The 15415-nt window shown below is 32.1% G+C and overlaps 2 protein-coding genes across 3 annotated transcripts; both read left to right on the top strand.

The window, feature by feature from the left end:
* Positions 1-842: 842 nt before the first annotated feature.
* LOC131169420 (cytosolic sulfotransferase 5-like) lies at positions 843-7525 on the top strand. Its single transcript, XM_058128646.1, has 2 exons — positions 843-955; positions 6550-7525. Exons 1-2 carry the CDS (start codon positions 843-845, stop codon positions 7523-7525), a joined length of 1089 nt encoding a protein of 362 aa, XP_057984629.1.
* Positions 7526-10509: 2984 nt separating this feature from the next.
* Positions 10510-13648, top strand: LOC110670503 (BTB/POZ domain-containing protein At3g49900). Of its 2 annotated transcripts, none has more exons than XM_058154438.1 (4): positions 10510-10861; positions 10977-11046; positions 12067-12564; positions 12648-13648. In XM_058154438.1, the coding sequence occupies exons 1-4, from the start codon at positions 10791-10793 to the stop codon at positions 13485-13487; spliced, it is 1479 nt and encodes a 492-aa protein (XP_058010421.1). In that variant the 5' UTR covers positions 10510-10790; the 3' UTR covers positions 13488-13648. The 2 variants fall into 2 exon arrangements, with proteins under 2 accessions (XP_058010421.1, XP_058010420.1); XM_058154437.1 differs by having other exon boundaries at positions 10510-10872.
* Positions 13649-15415: the final 1767 nt, after the last annotated feature.

The following is a 15415-nucleotide window of genomic DNA, read 5'->3' as shown; positions in this document are numbered from 1 at the left end:
TGACTAAACTAGTGTTTTTGTGGTTGTTTTTTCCCCCTTTTATTTTTAGTCTTTGTTTGGAGCTTTTGTAATAATCCTAATTTTTCCAAATTTTACAAGAAAATTAAGTTTGGAATTTTTCATACAAATTTCATAATTTTATTAGACCTAAAAATTTTCAGCATATATATATATATATATATATATATATATATATATATATATATATATATATATATATATATGAAAAATTAGTGGTGCACTAGATTAACGCTAGAATAGTCTACATAGGATAGTAAATCAATTGTCATCAAATATGTATATATAGAGGATTCTAAAAAATTATAATTATCAAGTAGTTTTTTTTTTAATTTCATTAATTGCATTTGCATATTTGTCTATTTTTATTGCTTTGTCATCAATATGCTGACATAGTATCACCGTATCATTTCATTGTATAATTTCTCAATATTTAGAGTGAAATGTACGTAGCGTAATGCACCTAGCATGTGTATGACGAGCTGCATCCTCCTTAGCACAAAATGATGTGTCATTTTATGTCATCTTCTTCTATTCGTAGTGAATAAATTATTGTGATCTGAATCATTATTGTCCCTTATTATCATATATTTTCTAGACCTTAGAACTAAAATTTTTTTGCATTATCTAACTTGCTCTTCATTTTGGCCTTTAACAACCTTTTGGAGGTTATAAAAACACCTTAATTGATCCTTCTGAATTAAGCACACCAAAGAGGAAGAGATAGATAGTAGAAAGAGAAAACAAACTAAGACAACTTCAGCATTTTGACTAATATTGTGAGTTCACCTCACCACCAACCTCACTTTCCCACATGCTTTCCAATGCGACCCTCAAATCGAGCTGAAGTGACTGGAGTAATGAGATCAAAAAATCCCCTTTACTCACTGATCACTGCCACTATTGCTTTAATGCCTTCCACGGTGAAAGGTGTCTAGTATGGTTGACCACCATGATCAATGCATCAAGATGAGTCGAGTGGTTCTCACCTTGCCTCAAAACTCTACCACTGGATGGAGGCACAAACTAAGAAAGCATAAAGATGAAACTTTTATATGAAGCTTTTATGAAACTTTTCCTCATTTTTTTTCGCGATTATCTTTGAGAAATCATAACATAAGGAGCAAAGTTCATCAATAATCTAATAGATAAGGTATAATTCTAATTTTAGCTTTAATTATTTTTACTATTGTACACTCTCAATCACAAATTATTTTTAATATATTTAGCTTTTCATCTTAATGTATTTGATGCTTGCATTTTTTTTTTTTTTGGTATTATTACTCTAATATTTGAAATAGAGAAGGATTTGATTGAGTGCATTTGTGATTTTGCTTGTAAATTGGTGATTTTTAACTTGTAATTACGAATTATTTAAGCTTTTAATTTTATTTTTACATTTTATTTCAAATTATTGATTAAGAATTTTAATGTTTAAAGTTGCCATTATTATTATTATTATTATTATTATTATTATTATTATTATTAGTGATGATGGAAATTCTTATCTAGACATGATTTATTATGAATTTAATATAAAAATATATGAGATCTGTGTATTTAATAAATGAGTTTTATCATATATTATGTATTTTAGATTCATGATGGATGGCAAGAAAAATCCCAATTATGATATGGTGAAAATGATAAACGTTAAATCCTCCGCTATAAATTGTTTGTATTTTGCAATAAGAGAAAGAAACGGCTTCCATTTCGTGCAGTAATATTACAAAGATTACAATAATAAATTTTTGGAGTTAGTTTTATTCCTAAAATAAAATTTTTTTCATATTTAAATTAAAGTATTAAATTAATGAAAATTTATTTTTTGTAATTTATATGGTAATTGAGATTTGGTTAAATCTGATTTAAAATTGAACTATTTTATTGAGTGAATTAAATTGAGAGAGGAAAAAAATAAAATAACTCTTAAAATTGAGGGATGATTTTACTTGAGAAAGAGCTTTCAATTTTTCCCTTTGAAAGTGTCACGACCCAACCTATAGGCTGGACCGGCACTAGGAACTGGGCCAGGCTAAAGCCCCCGAGGCCCGTAATAAGCCTAACTATTCCTCAACCCAACTCTAAGGCCCATTTGGGCCCAATTTCAAGAATTCAATCGGACAGAGTCCGGCCATAAAATGGACCTTTCAACGGGGAGTTTTTGACTCACTCGACCTGTGAACAATCAATTGGGGAGCTCAGCTCATCCTCCACATACTCATATGTTATAGAAATAAATGGGGTCAATTGGGGAGCTCAGCTCATCCTCCACATACTCATATGTCATAGAAATAAATGGGAGCTCAGCTCCCTCGTCCAGTCCAACATACATGTATATAATAACAAGTTTACAGGTCCAACATGGTAATTATATTACAGACCCATATCAAATAAATATTTCTAACACATGCGGAACTCTAGAAGTTAACAGAATTACACAAACATTAATAAACAACCTGCGAAGGAGAAAAGCAGGTTAACCACAACAATAATCCTCCTATAGCCTGAAAAATAATGAACAGGAGTGAGCGTTCGACTAAGAGAGTAAAATATCAATTTTAACCATAATCTCTATAACTATCTAAAGCTAATGCACCATGTAGAGTGAAATGCAACATCGGCAATGTTTTCATATTATAATAGCAAAAAGGTAATTTGGAGCACTCACACACTCTATAATGTCAAACAATACATATATGGGAGCTGATCCCCTATACAGCCCTCCTAATCCAAACTATGCCAGCGAAGAACTCAAGCTCGGACTTTCGCTTAATAAACCAAATCAAGGCCCCAACGAAGAACTCAAGCTGTGTCTACCCCGAAGGACTGGGTCCCAGCGAAGATCTCAAGCCGTGTCTACCCGTCCTGTCCATAGCCAACACCACACCACACGCACGCTAACTCACGCACACTACTCCAAATTACCACAACAACATCCATGGCACTTTAACAGTTGTGAATGCAACATAAAACGTGCCTAGAGTTTAACTACATAGATACATACATATAAGTGATGCATGGACATGCTTGAACATATAATAATATCGAAATTACAATTAAAATTAATATTTTACTCACAGACTCAATCGAAGTCACTGTGGCGGCTGGGCGGAGGAGGAAGGCTGTCCCGGCTCACCTGACAATTTTTATTATAATCATTTAATAAATTTGACTCAATACAAACTAAGAAAAAGACCAAAGAAGTCCTAAGTCGTGCCGAAAATCCGGCAGAGTCTCCCCTATACCTAGGACGTACCAAACATGCAAAAGGGCTTAAAACACACTTCTATATCCACAAACCATACACCCACAACTCAATCACATCACACAGCCCTTCCTGGGCCATCCAAACAGGCATCAATCAAAATATGTAAAATTACAGTTTAGTCCTTATAATTGACCCTTTTTGCAAAAACTACCCAAATAAATTCTAAAAATTCTAAAACTTTACCCCGCGATCTTTAGCAACATTACTAAGCTAATGCAAAAAGAATCATAATTTTCTGAGCTACCACGAATATTTTATGGATTTTTAATCTCATTCAAGCACTAGAAAATTAAGAAAAAGTAAGGTTCAGGTTTACCTATGCCGATTTCGATCTCTGGAACGCGCTCAGGACATCTGACAATGGTGGGGTAGCCAAAATCTCGACCCAATTCTGAGACTTTTTCGGTAGCCTGTCTGTCTGGTCGGAAATTCATAGACCTGGGCAACCGTCGAATTTTTGCGAATTGAAGGTGCCTACACAAAGCCCACAACACGGGAGTTAGTATATAATTTTTATGAAATTTTCTAAACTCATTTAATGCTCGGAAAAATACTACGAAGTTTCGTGGGACCCACCAAAAAACGGTATCGAAAAATTTTGAAATTTATATTGCCGCGAAGCTCTCGACGAGTGGATTGCTCTGGTACTCTCGATTTTCTCATGGGGTTCATAGTTTGCGAGAAATCTAGCCCAAAAATCGAAATGGGCTAAAACTTCCCGAACAAAAATTGGACAAACCGCTCGATGGATTTTGGTGTTCTTGATGTCTATGGAAAGTTCTCGAGGTGTAGATGATGTTTGACACAAGACCCGACCCAATCGGTGGCCGGATTGACCGAATTTCGGCCGGGAAGGTGAGGCATCGCGCGCGTGCAGGGGAGGAGTTCGCGCCTGTTTTCCAGCCACCTGGGACGTCGGCCGGCCGTGGGGAGGCACTGGGGCGAGATAGGGGGGCTGGGTGGTGGCAGCGCGGCCTGGGGAGGAGGGAGGAGAGAGAAAATGGGAGAGAGAGGGAGAGAGGTCGGGACGCGCGGGGAAGGGAAGAAGAAGAAAAGAAAGGCCGGTCCGATCCGGTCCTGTTCAATTTGGTCGATCCGATTCAGGATACAAAATTTTGAATTTTTACTCTACCTTGGGTCTGAAAACGAGGCCCAAAAATTTCGAAAAAATTCTAAAAAACTCAAAAAAATTCGTAGACTCCAAATATATTTTTAGTTTTGCCACGTGATCTTTAAATTAATTTTTAAAATCATCAAAGTTTTATATTTTTAGGAAATCAAACCTGATTCGAAAATCCTAAAAGTTTCAAACAATTTCCTAAAATTTAAATAAAATAAAAATATTAATATTACTCACAAAATAATAAATTTAAAAATTTAGAGTGTTACAGAAAGCTTCAGATATTTTTATTTAGGAAAATCTATAATTTAGTCCTTGAATTTTATCTTATATTATACTTTAGTGCCCATTTTTGAGAAATTAATTATTAATACTTAGGTTTTATACTATATTACACTTTAATCCTCAGATTTTGAGAAATAAATTATTTAGTCCCTCTAATTTTTATATATAAAATAATTTAATCAGTGTAATTTTAATATTTACAATAATTTCATCTATCGACAGAAAGACTAAATTGTTATATATATTAAAGTTACAAAGATTAAAGTGTGATATAGTGCACAATTCAAGAACTAAAGTATAATAAATATAAAATTCAAAGATTAAATAATTAATTTTTTAAAATCTAAGAATAAAGAGCAATATAAGTAAAACTTAGGGATCAAATTATAAAATTTCCTTTTATTTATTTAATTTTCTCTCAACATCATCAATAAATTTATAATTTCTAAAAGTAGTTATTAATTTATAGATCCATAATCCAATTATAAACCAACAAAAATAATTATCGCAATTCAATATTTTGCTATCATATTATTCACAATATTTTAAATATAAATTTATTATTTAATAATCATATATGCTTATCATTAATAAAAAAAAAGCACGGGTTAAAATTTTAAAAAAGCACATGCTATGAATGGCAGGACAACATTTGAATAAATAAATATTTACTATTTACAATAAAAAATATTATTTTACAAGAAAAATTAAAAAAAAATTTAAAATATATCTCCTAGTCAACTAGGTTAGGCTTAGTCCTATTAGCGCTTAGAGGTTTATTACAGGGCAAAGCGTTCCAGTGGGGTTGTAAATTATTATTTGATATTTATATATAATTATAAATAAATAGTGAAAAATTAAAATATCTATCAGATGATGTAAAAATTAATTTTTAGTAAATAAATGTAACAAGGGGCTACAAGTCAATTACAAATAGAGAACCTCTCATAGAATTAGAATGTGTCACTCTCCTATTAATGGGAATATATTCAAGTTAATTGGAATGATAATTTTATTAGTAGCCGGCTGGACCAAGTCCATAGAGTTTAGAGGCATTTCTTTGTTCTAGCATGTTTGGTTTGGCTTAAAATATTGCAAGCCTAATGATTATTTGAAATTTTTTCCATCAATTCTTTCATATTTTTTCCATCAATTTGAAATTTTTGTGACTTTATTCTTATAATATTATTGTTATTATTGTAATTTAATCATATTCATAATAAAAAAAGTTTTTTTTATAAGTTAAAATCATATTATTTATTTTATTTAATCTATAATTTTGATTAAAAATTTTTCACGATGATTTAAAAATAATAGATTTGAAGTAAGTTAAGTAAATTTTTTAATTTTAAACCATTAATATATTCAAAATTCATAATACTACTAAACATTCATTATATCTTTATTTTAATAGTAATTCTATTTAATTTTTAGCAAGTTAATTTTATTTAAAAAATTTCTCTTATCTAATTTTATTTATTTCATGTATATTATTTTTATAAATTATATATTTTTAATCTCTTTAAATTGAATTTCTGCATCCATCAATAGTATTAAGGGGTTATCTATCTTGCAGTAAAAAAAATTTATGAAGTTCTCTTGTCAACATTTGATTCTTTAAACAAATGAATGATATGCAATTCTAAGGTACCTACCCCATGTACTCTTAAAACTCGAAACTACTATTGAATTCAAATACGTATGGATGAAAATAATTTTAAGAATAATTTAAAACCAGAGCACTTGATCTCCCTATATATATTTTTACATAACGAAGGCTAGTAATCAAGCAGCTTGTGTGCAAAATTTAGCCTTTAATTCCTTAATAGTCATAGATGGCTTGAGCTCCCATAAGTTCCTTGAACCATAAAGAGTTTGATGAGCTTCCTAAAGAAAATTTTTGGGATGTCGCTGATATTTTCAAATGGGAAGGATTTTGGTATGGTTTTCATCAAATAGAAAGCATAAAAGCCTTCCAATCCCACTTCCAAGCATGTGATGATGATGTCATTTTGGCTTCCTTCCTGAAAACTGGCACAACTTGGCTTAAGGCCCTTTGTGTCTCCATTATGGGACGCCAATCCTCCCACCACCAGCAGCTAGGTGGTGATGAGGAAGAGGAGGAGAAGGACCTTCTTGTTAGAAATATTTCTCATTTTTATGTACCAACCTTGGAGGTCCAGGTTTACGAAGATGCTTCACATCCTGATCTGTCTGGTAGAGGCCTAGGCACGCCATCACCTAGACTCTTTCATACTCATCTTCCTTATAATACCCTTCCTGATTCCATTAAAAATTCCAAGTGCAAGATTGGTTATATAACTAGGAACCCCAAGGACACTCCAGTGTCTTTTTGGCACTTCTTCAATAAAATACTGAGACCTGGGCAGGACCCATTTCCCTTCGAGAAGGCATTTGAAAGTTTCTGCAATGGGGTTCACGTCTATGGACCTTTCTTTGACCATATTTTGTCTTACTGGACAGAGAACTTGAAAATGCCTCATAAGATACTCTTCATCAAGTATGAAGATCTCAAGAGTAATCCTATGCAGCAGGTGAAGAAGCTAGCTTCATTTCTTGGAAAACCATTTGAGGAAGGCGATGAGGAGGAGATTGAGAAAGTGATATGGAGATGCAGTTTCGAGAGGCTCAAGAACTTGGATGTCAACCAAAACGGTGCCATTTGCAAGGTGCCAAATAGTTTCCTTTTCAGGATGGGAACTGTTGGAGATTGGAAGAACCATTTCACCCCCGAGATGAGCCAGAGACTTGATCAAATTGCACTCATGAAACTACAAAATGCAGGCCTTGATCTTGAGATGAATGTTTAGTACTATATGTCATGCATATTTTCTTATTTTCTTCTCTTCATGCAATTACAATTTCTTCCATGTAGTATTTTAGGATAAATGCTTAGTTTAGTTGAGTTGAGCAGTTATGTAGAATAATGCTACGGTACCCTGACCATAATTAAATTTTTTTACGTGCAATTTGTTTGATCATTTCTAAATTTCAAGTAATAACACTTAATTTTTTATTAAAAGTTGTCTACGATAAATATAAAATTTTCTGATTATCGGAATCTTATCCCTATCAATAAGAAAGAAAATTACCACGATTACAATTTTTCTATCATAACTACTTCAATTGTTTTGGTCTATTGATTCATTTTGATTTCAAGGTATACTTGCCTATAAATTTGTACTTGGCACTCACTTCACTTTTCTAACTCTTTTGCTTCTTTTCTTCCTCTGATAATGCTGTTCTTCCTTGCTCATGGCTGAATGACAATTCTTAGCTCATGAAATGGTATTTTAGAACGATTATAGCTTATTATCTGAAGGTAACAATGCTTTTTTTTTTTTTTTAATCTTTGCATTGTTCTTACGGATTTTTCTTTGTTTCTGACTTCATAGGCTTTGGTTGAAGCTTTATGGTCACTGTTGTAGGAAAATTCTTATATGCGTCTAGGTGTATACATCTAATCAATAAAAAGTTAATAAATTATAAATTTAAGTAGGTCTTATCATAATTTTAATAAGTCAATCATAATTTTATATAATGTGGCATGTGTGAATTAGTTGAATATATATATTTAAGTGTAGATAAGACTCATTCACATATTGTAATTCGAGTAAAAGGAGTATTTTTTTATTTTATATGTTTTTATATAAATAAAAATGTAAATGAATCTAAATAAAAATATAAGGTGTAATAAAATTTTCAAACACATTGAAGAAAAAAGTTATCCGACTTGATTAAAATTTCCCTCTCTTTATATCTACAATTTAAATTAGACTTTTTAAAAATTAAATCTCTATTTATTTTGTAGAAAATAATTTATACGTAGAAAATATTTTATATGAAAATTATTTTTTTTAAAAATAAAAATATTTTTTGTTATTTAATTATAATATTAAATTAATAATAATTTATATATATCATCCATGTATAAATATTTTTACATTTTAATAAGATTATCAAAATTTTGAAAATAATTTTTTCTCTTGAAAATAATAAATTATTTTTCTAAAAATTAACTTAATTTTTCTTTTAATTAGAAAAATATTTTTTATTGATAAATTTTCAAAATGTTTCAAACACTAAAAATTATAATATATATATATATATATATATATATTTAAAACATAAGGACATTAAAATTACCTCTCATGGGCTTCTGTTCAACCAACCCAAATATTCATTGCACTCACAAACAATTATGGATTGTTGTGGCAACTAGGGGTCCGAAAATCGAAAATCAAAAATTTTAAAAATCGAACCGAACTGATTGATAAGAGAAAATCAAACCGAATCGAATCGATAAATATCGGTTCGGTTCGATTTTAAACCGATCAAACCGAAATTTATAAAATTTTATATTTTTAACATTAAATCTAAATAATAAAAACATAAAAACAAAAAAAATTAGAAATCAAAACTCAAAAATCTTAAGGTTCGGTTCGATTTTCTTTGATTTCGGTTCGGTTCGATTCAATTGATTCAATTCGGTTAGATTTTTTTTGATTTCCTATATATTAATAATTTCGGTTCGGTTTGATTTTTTTAATTTTTTTATGAAAATAACCGAACCGAATCGATTAACTAAAATTATTAAAATTATAAACCGAACTGAATCGATTGAACCGAATTCAATTGATTCAGTTCGATTTTTCGATTTAAACCAAAAACTGCTCTCCCCAGTGGCAACTGACAAGCACTTGTTGGCTTTATTTGATTTACAGAATGGTATAAATTATTTTTTAAAATTAAAAATGATGAATTTACATATTACGACATATTTTATAAATTATTTTTAATTTTTGTAAATTTATAACAATTAATAATATAAAATTAATAATAATAATTTTTAATATGAGAATGACAAAAAACTGTTATATGATTTCGCATATTTTTCAAGTAAAATATTAAAATAATTTTTTGACAAAATGTATGCAAAACTTAAGGGAAATTATTTAAAGTTTTTGAAATTTAGTAAAATTTACATATCAGTCTCTTAATTTTTAAAACTTTTCTATTTAATTGTTGATATTTTATTAAACCTAAATTTGTCTCTACTTGAATGTATATAAACGTGAAAATGCTAAAATTAATTTCCATTTTTTCTTAATTATAAAATAATATAATAATAAATTTTCCAATTAAATTCTTTTAGTTTAAATATATAATATAATATAGAATATTGATAAAATAAAATAATAATATTATAATTAAAATAATAAACATTATAAAAGGGACTATTTTTATATAAAATTTATATTATAAATTTATTGAGATTTTTGGTATAATTAACGATGATTTAAACAAAAAAAATTAAATAAATGGATTAATTTATAAGTTTAACTAAATTTCAGATACTAAATTGTAATTATCATAGATAATTTCCCCTCTTTACTAATAGATCTAAAACTCATAATACCTTTTTGTCATAAATTTAATCTTAATTTCTTCTTTCAATATACTGTATAAAATAATTTGTAAAATATGTTATAATTTTTAAATTAATTTTTAATTATTTCTAAATAAAAAACAATAAATTCATCATTTGTAAATGAAGAAGCAAATCCAATGATGTAATCATCCCTTCTAGAAGAGATCCACACAAGATATTGTTCCCAAAAATAAGGTTAAAAATGGCAAGTGGGTGCTTCACATGGCAATCAATCAGTCGAGACCTTATGCAAAAAATTTGACTTTAATATTTTAATGGTGGAGCAGATAATCTACAAGATTACACTTGAAATGCAGATTATTTTTATGCTATGCGATATGCAATAAGCTTGGGAAGTGGGGAGTCCTTATCAGATTTCTCAAAATTTTTTATCAGAATACCAAAATAATTTTTGATTTAAGCATAAAGGGTATTTAAGAACAGCATTTATGAGTCATCACATGCACCCATTAATACGAATTTATAACCATCTAGCAGGCAGAGAATTTCAAAAACCCTAAGGCCATTTACACCACCAAGCATTCAAACCACCTTGAAATTGAAAACCAAAACTGCTATCTCCTTATTGAAGAGGCACCAGAAGATGAGGGGCTGGAAAGATTTGGGGCTTGTAGACACCATCTATGAGGAAGATTCTGAATGTTCTTCTGCCTCTCCATCCATTTCTTCTCCTCCCATACCTCTCCATTCTAGAGTTGAGTCCTGGTATCTGATTTTTCTTTTTTTTCTTTTTTTTTTCATTTATTTTATTAATTTCTATTGAATTCTTTTAATCCTCCATCTCTTTTGTGGTTAATTATTATAAAAAGGTCCCAGGCAACAGGGAAGCAAACAGATGTCTTGATATATGTCCAGGGAACCTGCTTTCATCTACATAAGGTCAGTCCTTTCTCTACTGCTCCCATTGTTTAATTTCTCCCATTTCTCCCAGAACTCAAATTACAGACGTCTTTTATACTGCCAAATTGCAGTCAATGAGATTAATAATGTAATTAATCAGATGCTGTGCTGAGTTAAGATGAGAAAAAGAAAGGGTGGTTCTCTTGCAGCCTATAATTCTTCATTTCTTTAACAGTAACAAGTACTACATTATTGGAAGTAATTTCAAATGGGAAATTGTACATTAGCGTTTGTTGCCAGGGTTTGTAATACTAGATACATGCCTTCCCCAATTCCCATCATTTATTTTGGGAGTTGAGTCCGATACAACCATGATTGGAATGGCCGCAACTGGATGAAATGAAGATCAGTACTATACCCAAATATGATTTTATTCAAAATTTGAACATCCAGTGTTGTTTTTGTGTTACAATGGCAATGGGCCAATGTTTTTCTCCACACTGGCAATTGATGGTGAATTCTCCAACTGCCCTAAGGCTTTGATTGATTTTGATCCCTTGTATTTTAAGGTTGGTTGTTTAGCATAAATAGTAGCAGTAAATAGGAGGCAACTGGGAGGTTGGTATCTCAAAATTGAAGCAGTTTTCAAGGTAATGATCCCAAGAAAATGTTAAGCACAGCTATGGCTGATGTGACTATACAATTTAGGTGGTTTCTACTATATAATGCCCATCTAGTTAGTGACATTTGCACTTGGCCCTTGGTATTCAATGGCCTTTCTGCTTTTCATTTCTTGGCAAAACTGCTCATTGGGTAGAGATGATTATCGATACAATTAAATGATCCTTTCTACCAGCCAATTCTTGCTATTTCTAACTTTGCAACCTATTATGGAAAAAGCCCGGTTCGTTCATGAAGTAGGCCTCAGACATATCGGGCCCAAACCAAATTCTATGCTCAAGTAAATTTTCTTTTGATGGAAGGGAACGAACGGTACCATTCAGCAATTAATGTAAAGTTGTGGGTCACTTATGATATTTCACCTTTTCATTTCCGCAGGAACCGCTAGCATCGAGGAGCACGTATTTGAAACGTCAACTAACGGAACTCTCCGAAATAACGCTCCCGCTAAACATAACGGCTGAAACGTTCGCCCTTGTTGCAGACTTCTGCTACGGTACCCACGTAGTGTTAACGCCGTTCAACGTGGCGGCGCTGAGAACCGCAGCCGAGGTGCTGGGGATGACAGACAATAAACGCGACGAGAACTTGAGGCAGATAACGGAAAAGTACTTCCGTCGAGTGATTGTTGTTAACCGGGAGCTGGCGCAGATTGTTTTTGGTTCGTGTTTGCGGTTGCTTCCAGAGGCTGAAACGACAGCGTTTCTCTTGAGTAGATGCGTGGAAGCTTTGAGCGATGATGGAAGCGAGATGGACAGAGTTGTCGACGATATTATAGATTTGGCCGCTGACGAGTTTGAAATCGTAGCAGAGACGATGCATTTCAGGTTTACTTGCCACGACGTGCTGTACAGGATTGTCGATCTTTACATCCAGGTAACTTGCTATTTGCAAGTATTGATCTGTAGATTTCTATCTATTCTCTTGCTTCATTTTGATGGGTTTGATTTTGAGCACAGGAACATAGTGGGAAGATAACAGAAGAGCAGAAGATGGAGATATGCAATTTCATTGACTGTGAAAAGCTCTCTCCTCAGCTTCTCATTCATGCAGTGCAGAATCCTAGACTCCCATTACGATTCATTGTCCGAGCCATGTTGATTGAACAGCTAAATACCCGCCGTGCAATCTTCACCTCCACTGCAGCTGCCACCAACCACTGTGCACCCCAACATCACGAGGAGAATGAGGTCATCACCCTTGGCTCAATCCTTCAACGGGATGCAGCTGTACGAGAAGCAGCTCAACTCAAAGAGGAAATGGACGCCACGAACTCACGTATTGAAAGCTTGGAGAAAGAGTTGGCTGGGATGAAGAAGCTTTTGCAGAAATCTGAGAAGGAAACAAGTCTGATGGAGAAGAAGCTTTTGGTTGGGTCAGAGAAGGAAAGAAGCATTATGGGGTTGAGGAGACGGAAGCTAGAAAGGGAAGAAAGGAGTGTGATGGGTTCATCTAGGTCTGCGAGTTTTCATTATGGTTCGACGGATGCTAAGATAGAAAGAGGCGAAAGAGGATCAACTTCCTTTGCTGGTTTCAGACTAGGTGTTAGAGGTGCAAAAACAGGAGGGTCTTCACACGAGGACAGTCCCAGAAGTAAGAAAAATATCGGTATTGGAATGGGACTGATTCGTAGATTAAAAAGTACATTATGGGTATCAAAATCTGCTTCAAAAAGCCACACTAAGAACAAAATTTTGAGCAAAGAAGATGGAACTGCGGTAAAAGCTGAAAATGAAGATGTTTCTGAGACCACACAGCAAAATGAGGAGGCTTCTCATAAAAGGAGACTTACTGTCTAGGATGGCCACATTTTTTTTTTCGGGGGGTTGGATTTATTTGCTCACTGAATATTGATTTGCTCATTGAGGTTTTTAACTTATATTTGTTAATTTAATTTACAAAAATGCTTGTTGAATCAAAATGATTCGGATCAAATGCCCTTAAATTGTTTTTGTTCTTTCTTTTAAGGGTAAGTAATTATAAGTTTTGGATTTTTTTTTTTTATACATAATGGTATCTTCCATGTTGATTTTATAGTTCACATAAAATTAATCTCTTTGAAATTCATTTTTAATAATGCCTTCTCTAATGATTAAATTCGAATCTCCCTTTAGGAGTGCAGTAGGTTTCACCATTGTGTCCACTGTTTGATTAATATAGTATGTCCTAAAATCTGAGATAACCTTAAGGGAACTTCATATCGGATTCGAATTTTCATAGCCGAATATAAGAATGTTCGGATAAGATAAGAATGTTCAATAAGACAAAGATGGTAGGATAAAAAGTGTCCTAATAGAATGCAGAATGTTCATGTAAGATGAACAATGTTTAGAAGGTACATAGAATGCTGGGTAAAGTCAGAATGCTTGGATAAAACGAATCACTTTGAAATAATGGTACACGCTATTAGGATATGTTATATTTTCGTCGAAAATATAGCTATGTGATAGATGTCATTTCCATTATGAACTGGCAAAACTCTAATTGTGATGGAAAAGGTGTCATCTCCATGCAATTTCATTCTCTTATTATTTTTCAATATTTATTTTTTCCTTTAGCATTTATGGACTTGGCGTCGAAATAGTCTTGTTTGGACTATCAACCTAAACTCTTTTGTAATGCCCTGAAAAATTATAAAATTTAAATAAATTATAAAATGATTGTGAATAAATTAAAAATTTGTTAGTGAAAGCTATATTCTAGAATATATCAGATTATAAGGGACACAAAACAAATGATTATAATATGAAAGATGAATAGAGTATAAGCAAAGATAGTAAATTACAAACATGATATGTCAGGTGGAACAATAATATAACAAAGGTCAGGTGGGACAATAATACGACAAATGGTAGGTGCAGCTGATCAGGTGGGACAATAATACGACAAATGGTAGGTGCAGCTAATATCTTATAGAAGAGCACAATAAATGCAAAAAGGTGATGAAATTTAAAGAGGAGTATTAAGAAATATGGGTAAATTTGACATTGAAGTTTGGAAAGTTGTAAGTAGTAGATGTAGCTGTATCAAGGAGAATGAACTCTTAAAGTATCCAGTTAGGGATTGTGGCAGAATACGTGTTTACCACAACCCCGTTAGTTCAGGTGGAACTGATAGGTTCAAGGACATCTATCTAACCATGATGAGCAATGTTCTGATGGTCAAATTAGTGCAGGAGGTATGAGAAGAACCTTCCCTGGTGAATTACATGTGTTGCAGAATGTAAATAGCAGGATGGTACTGTAGTGTTATACAATATGAAGGATGTACTAGTAAGAGCCAATCATAGAGTTATAATTCCAAAAGTAATGGAGTTAACAATCAAGCAAGGAATAAGAAATTTGAAGAAGGTTAAAGTTTATAACGATGAGATGGTTTGTACATGCTGTGTATTAGGGTTGAGTCAGACTTCCTTAGTAAGGGGTTTTTTTTATAGAAATCGGATTGAATTGGCCCAAGTAAATTTATAGTGTTTTATTTTATTTTCGGTTATATATTGGACTATGATTTTGGCCCTGATTATGGATTCGAGAACAGTTAAGCTTACTACGTGCTTCAGGAGTTTTATATTGGCAAAAATCCTAGTGCCGGTCTGACATAAAATTCAAGTCGTGGTATCTTTCATTATTACAGACAGGGCCATCCAATGACCAAAAAATCCTAGTCAATATCAATTAAGTTGAACATAGATGGTATTTAGCATATTGAATTGATGGATTTTTATTTG

This window comes from Hevea brasiliensis, chromosome 10 (genome assembly GCF_030052815.1).
Source record: "Hevea brasiliensis isolate MT/VB/25A 57/8 chromosome 10, ASM3005281v1, whole genome shotgun sequence".
NCBI classification, from domain to species: Eukaryota; Viridiplantae; Streptophyta; class Magnoliopsida; order Malpighiales; family Euphorbiaceae; genus Hevea; species Hevea brasiliensis.
The sequence above is the reverse complement of the archived record's forward strand: the minus strand, read 5'-3'. Positions and strand labels throughout refer to the sequence as shown.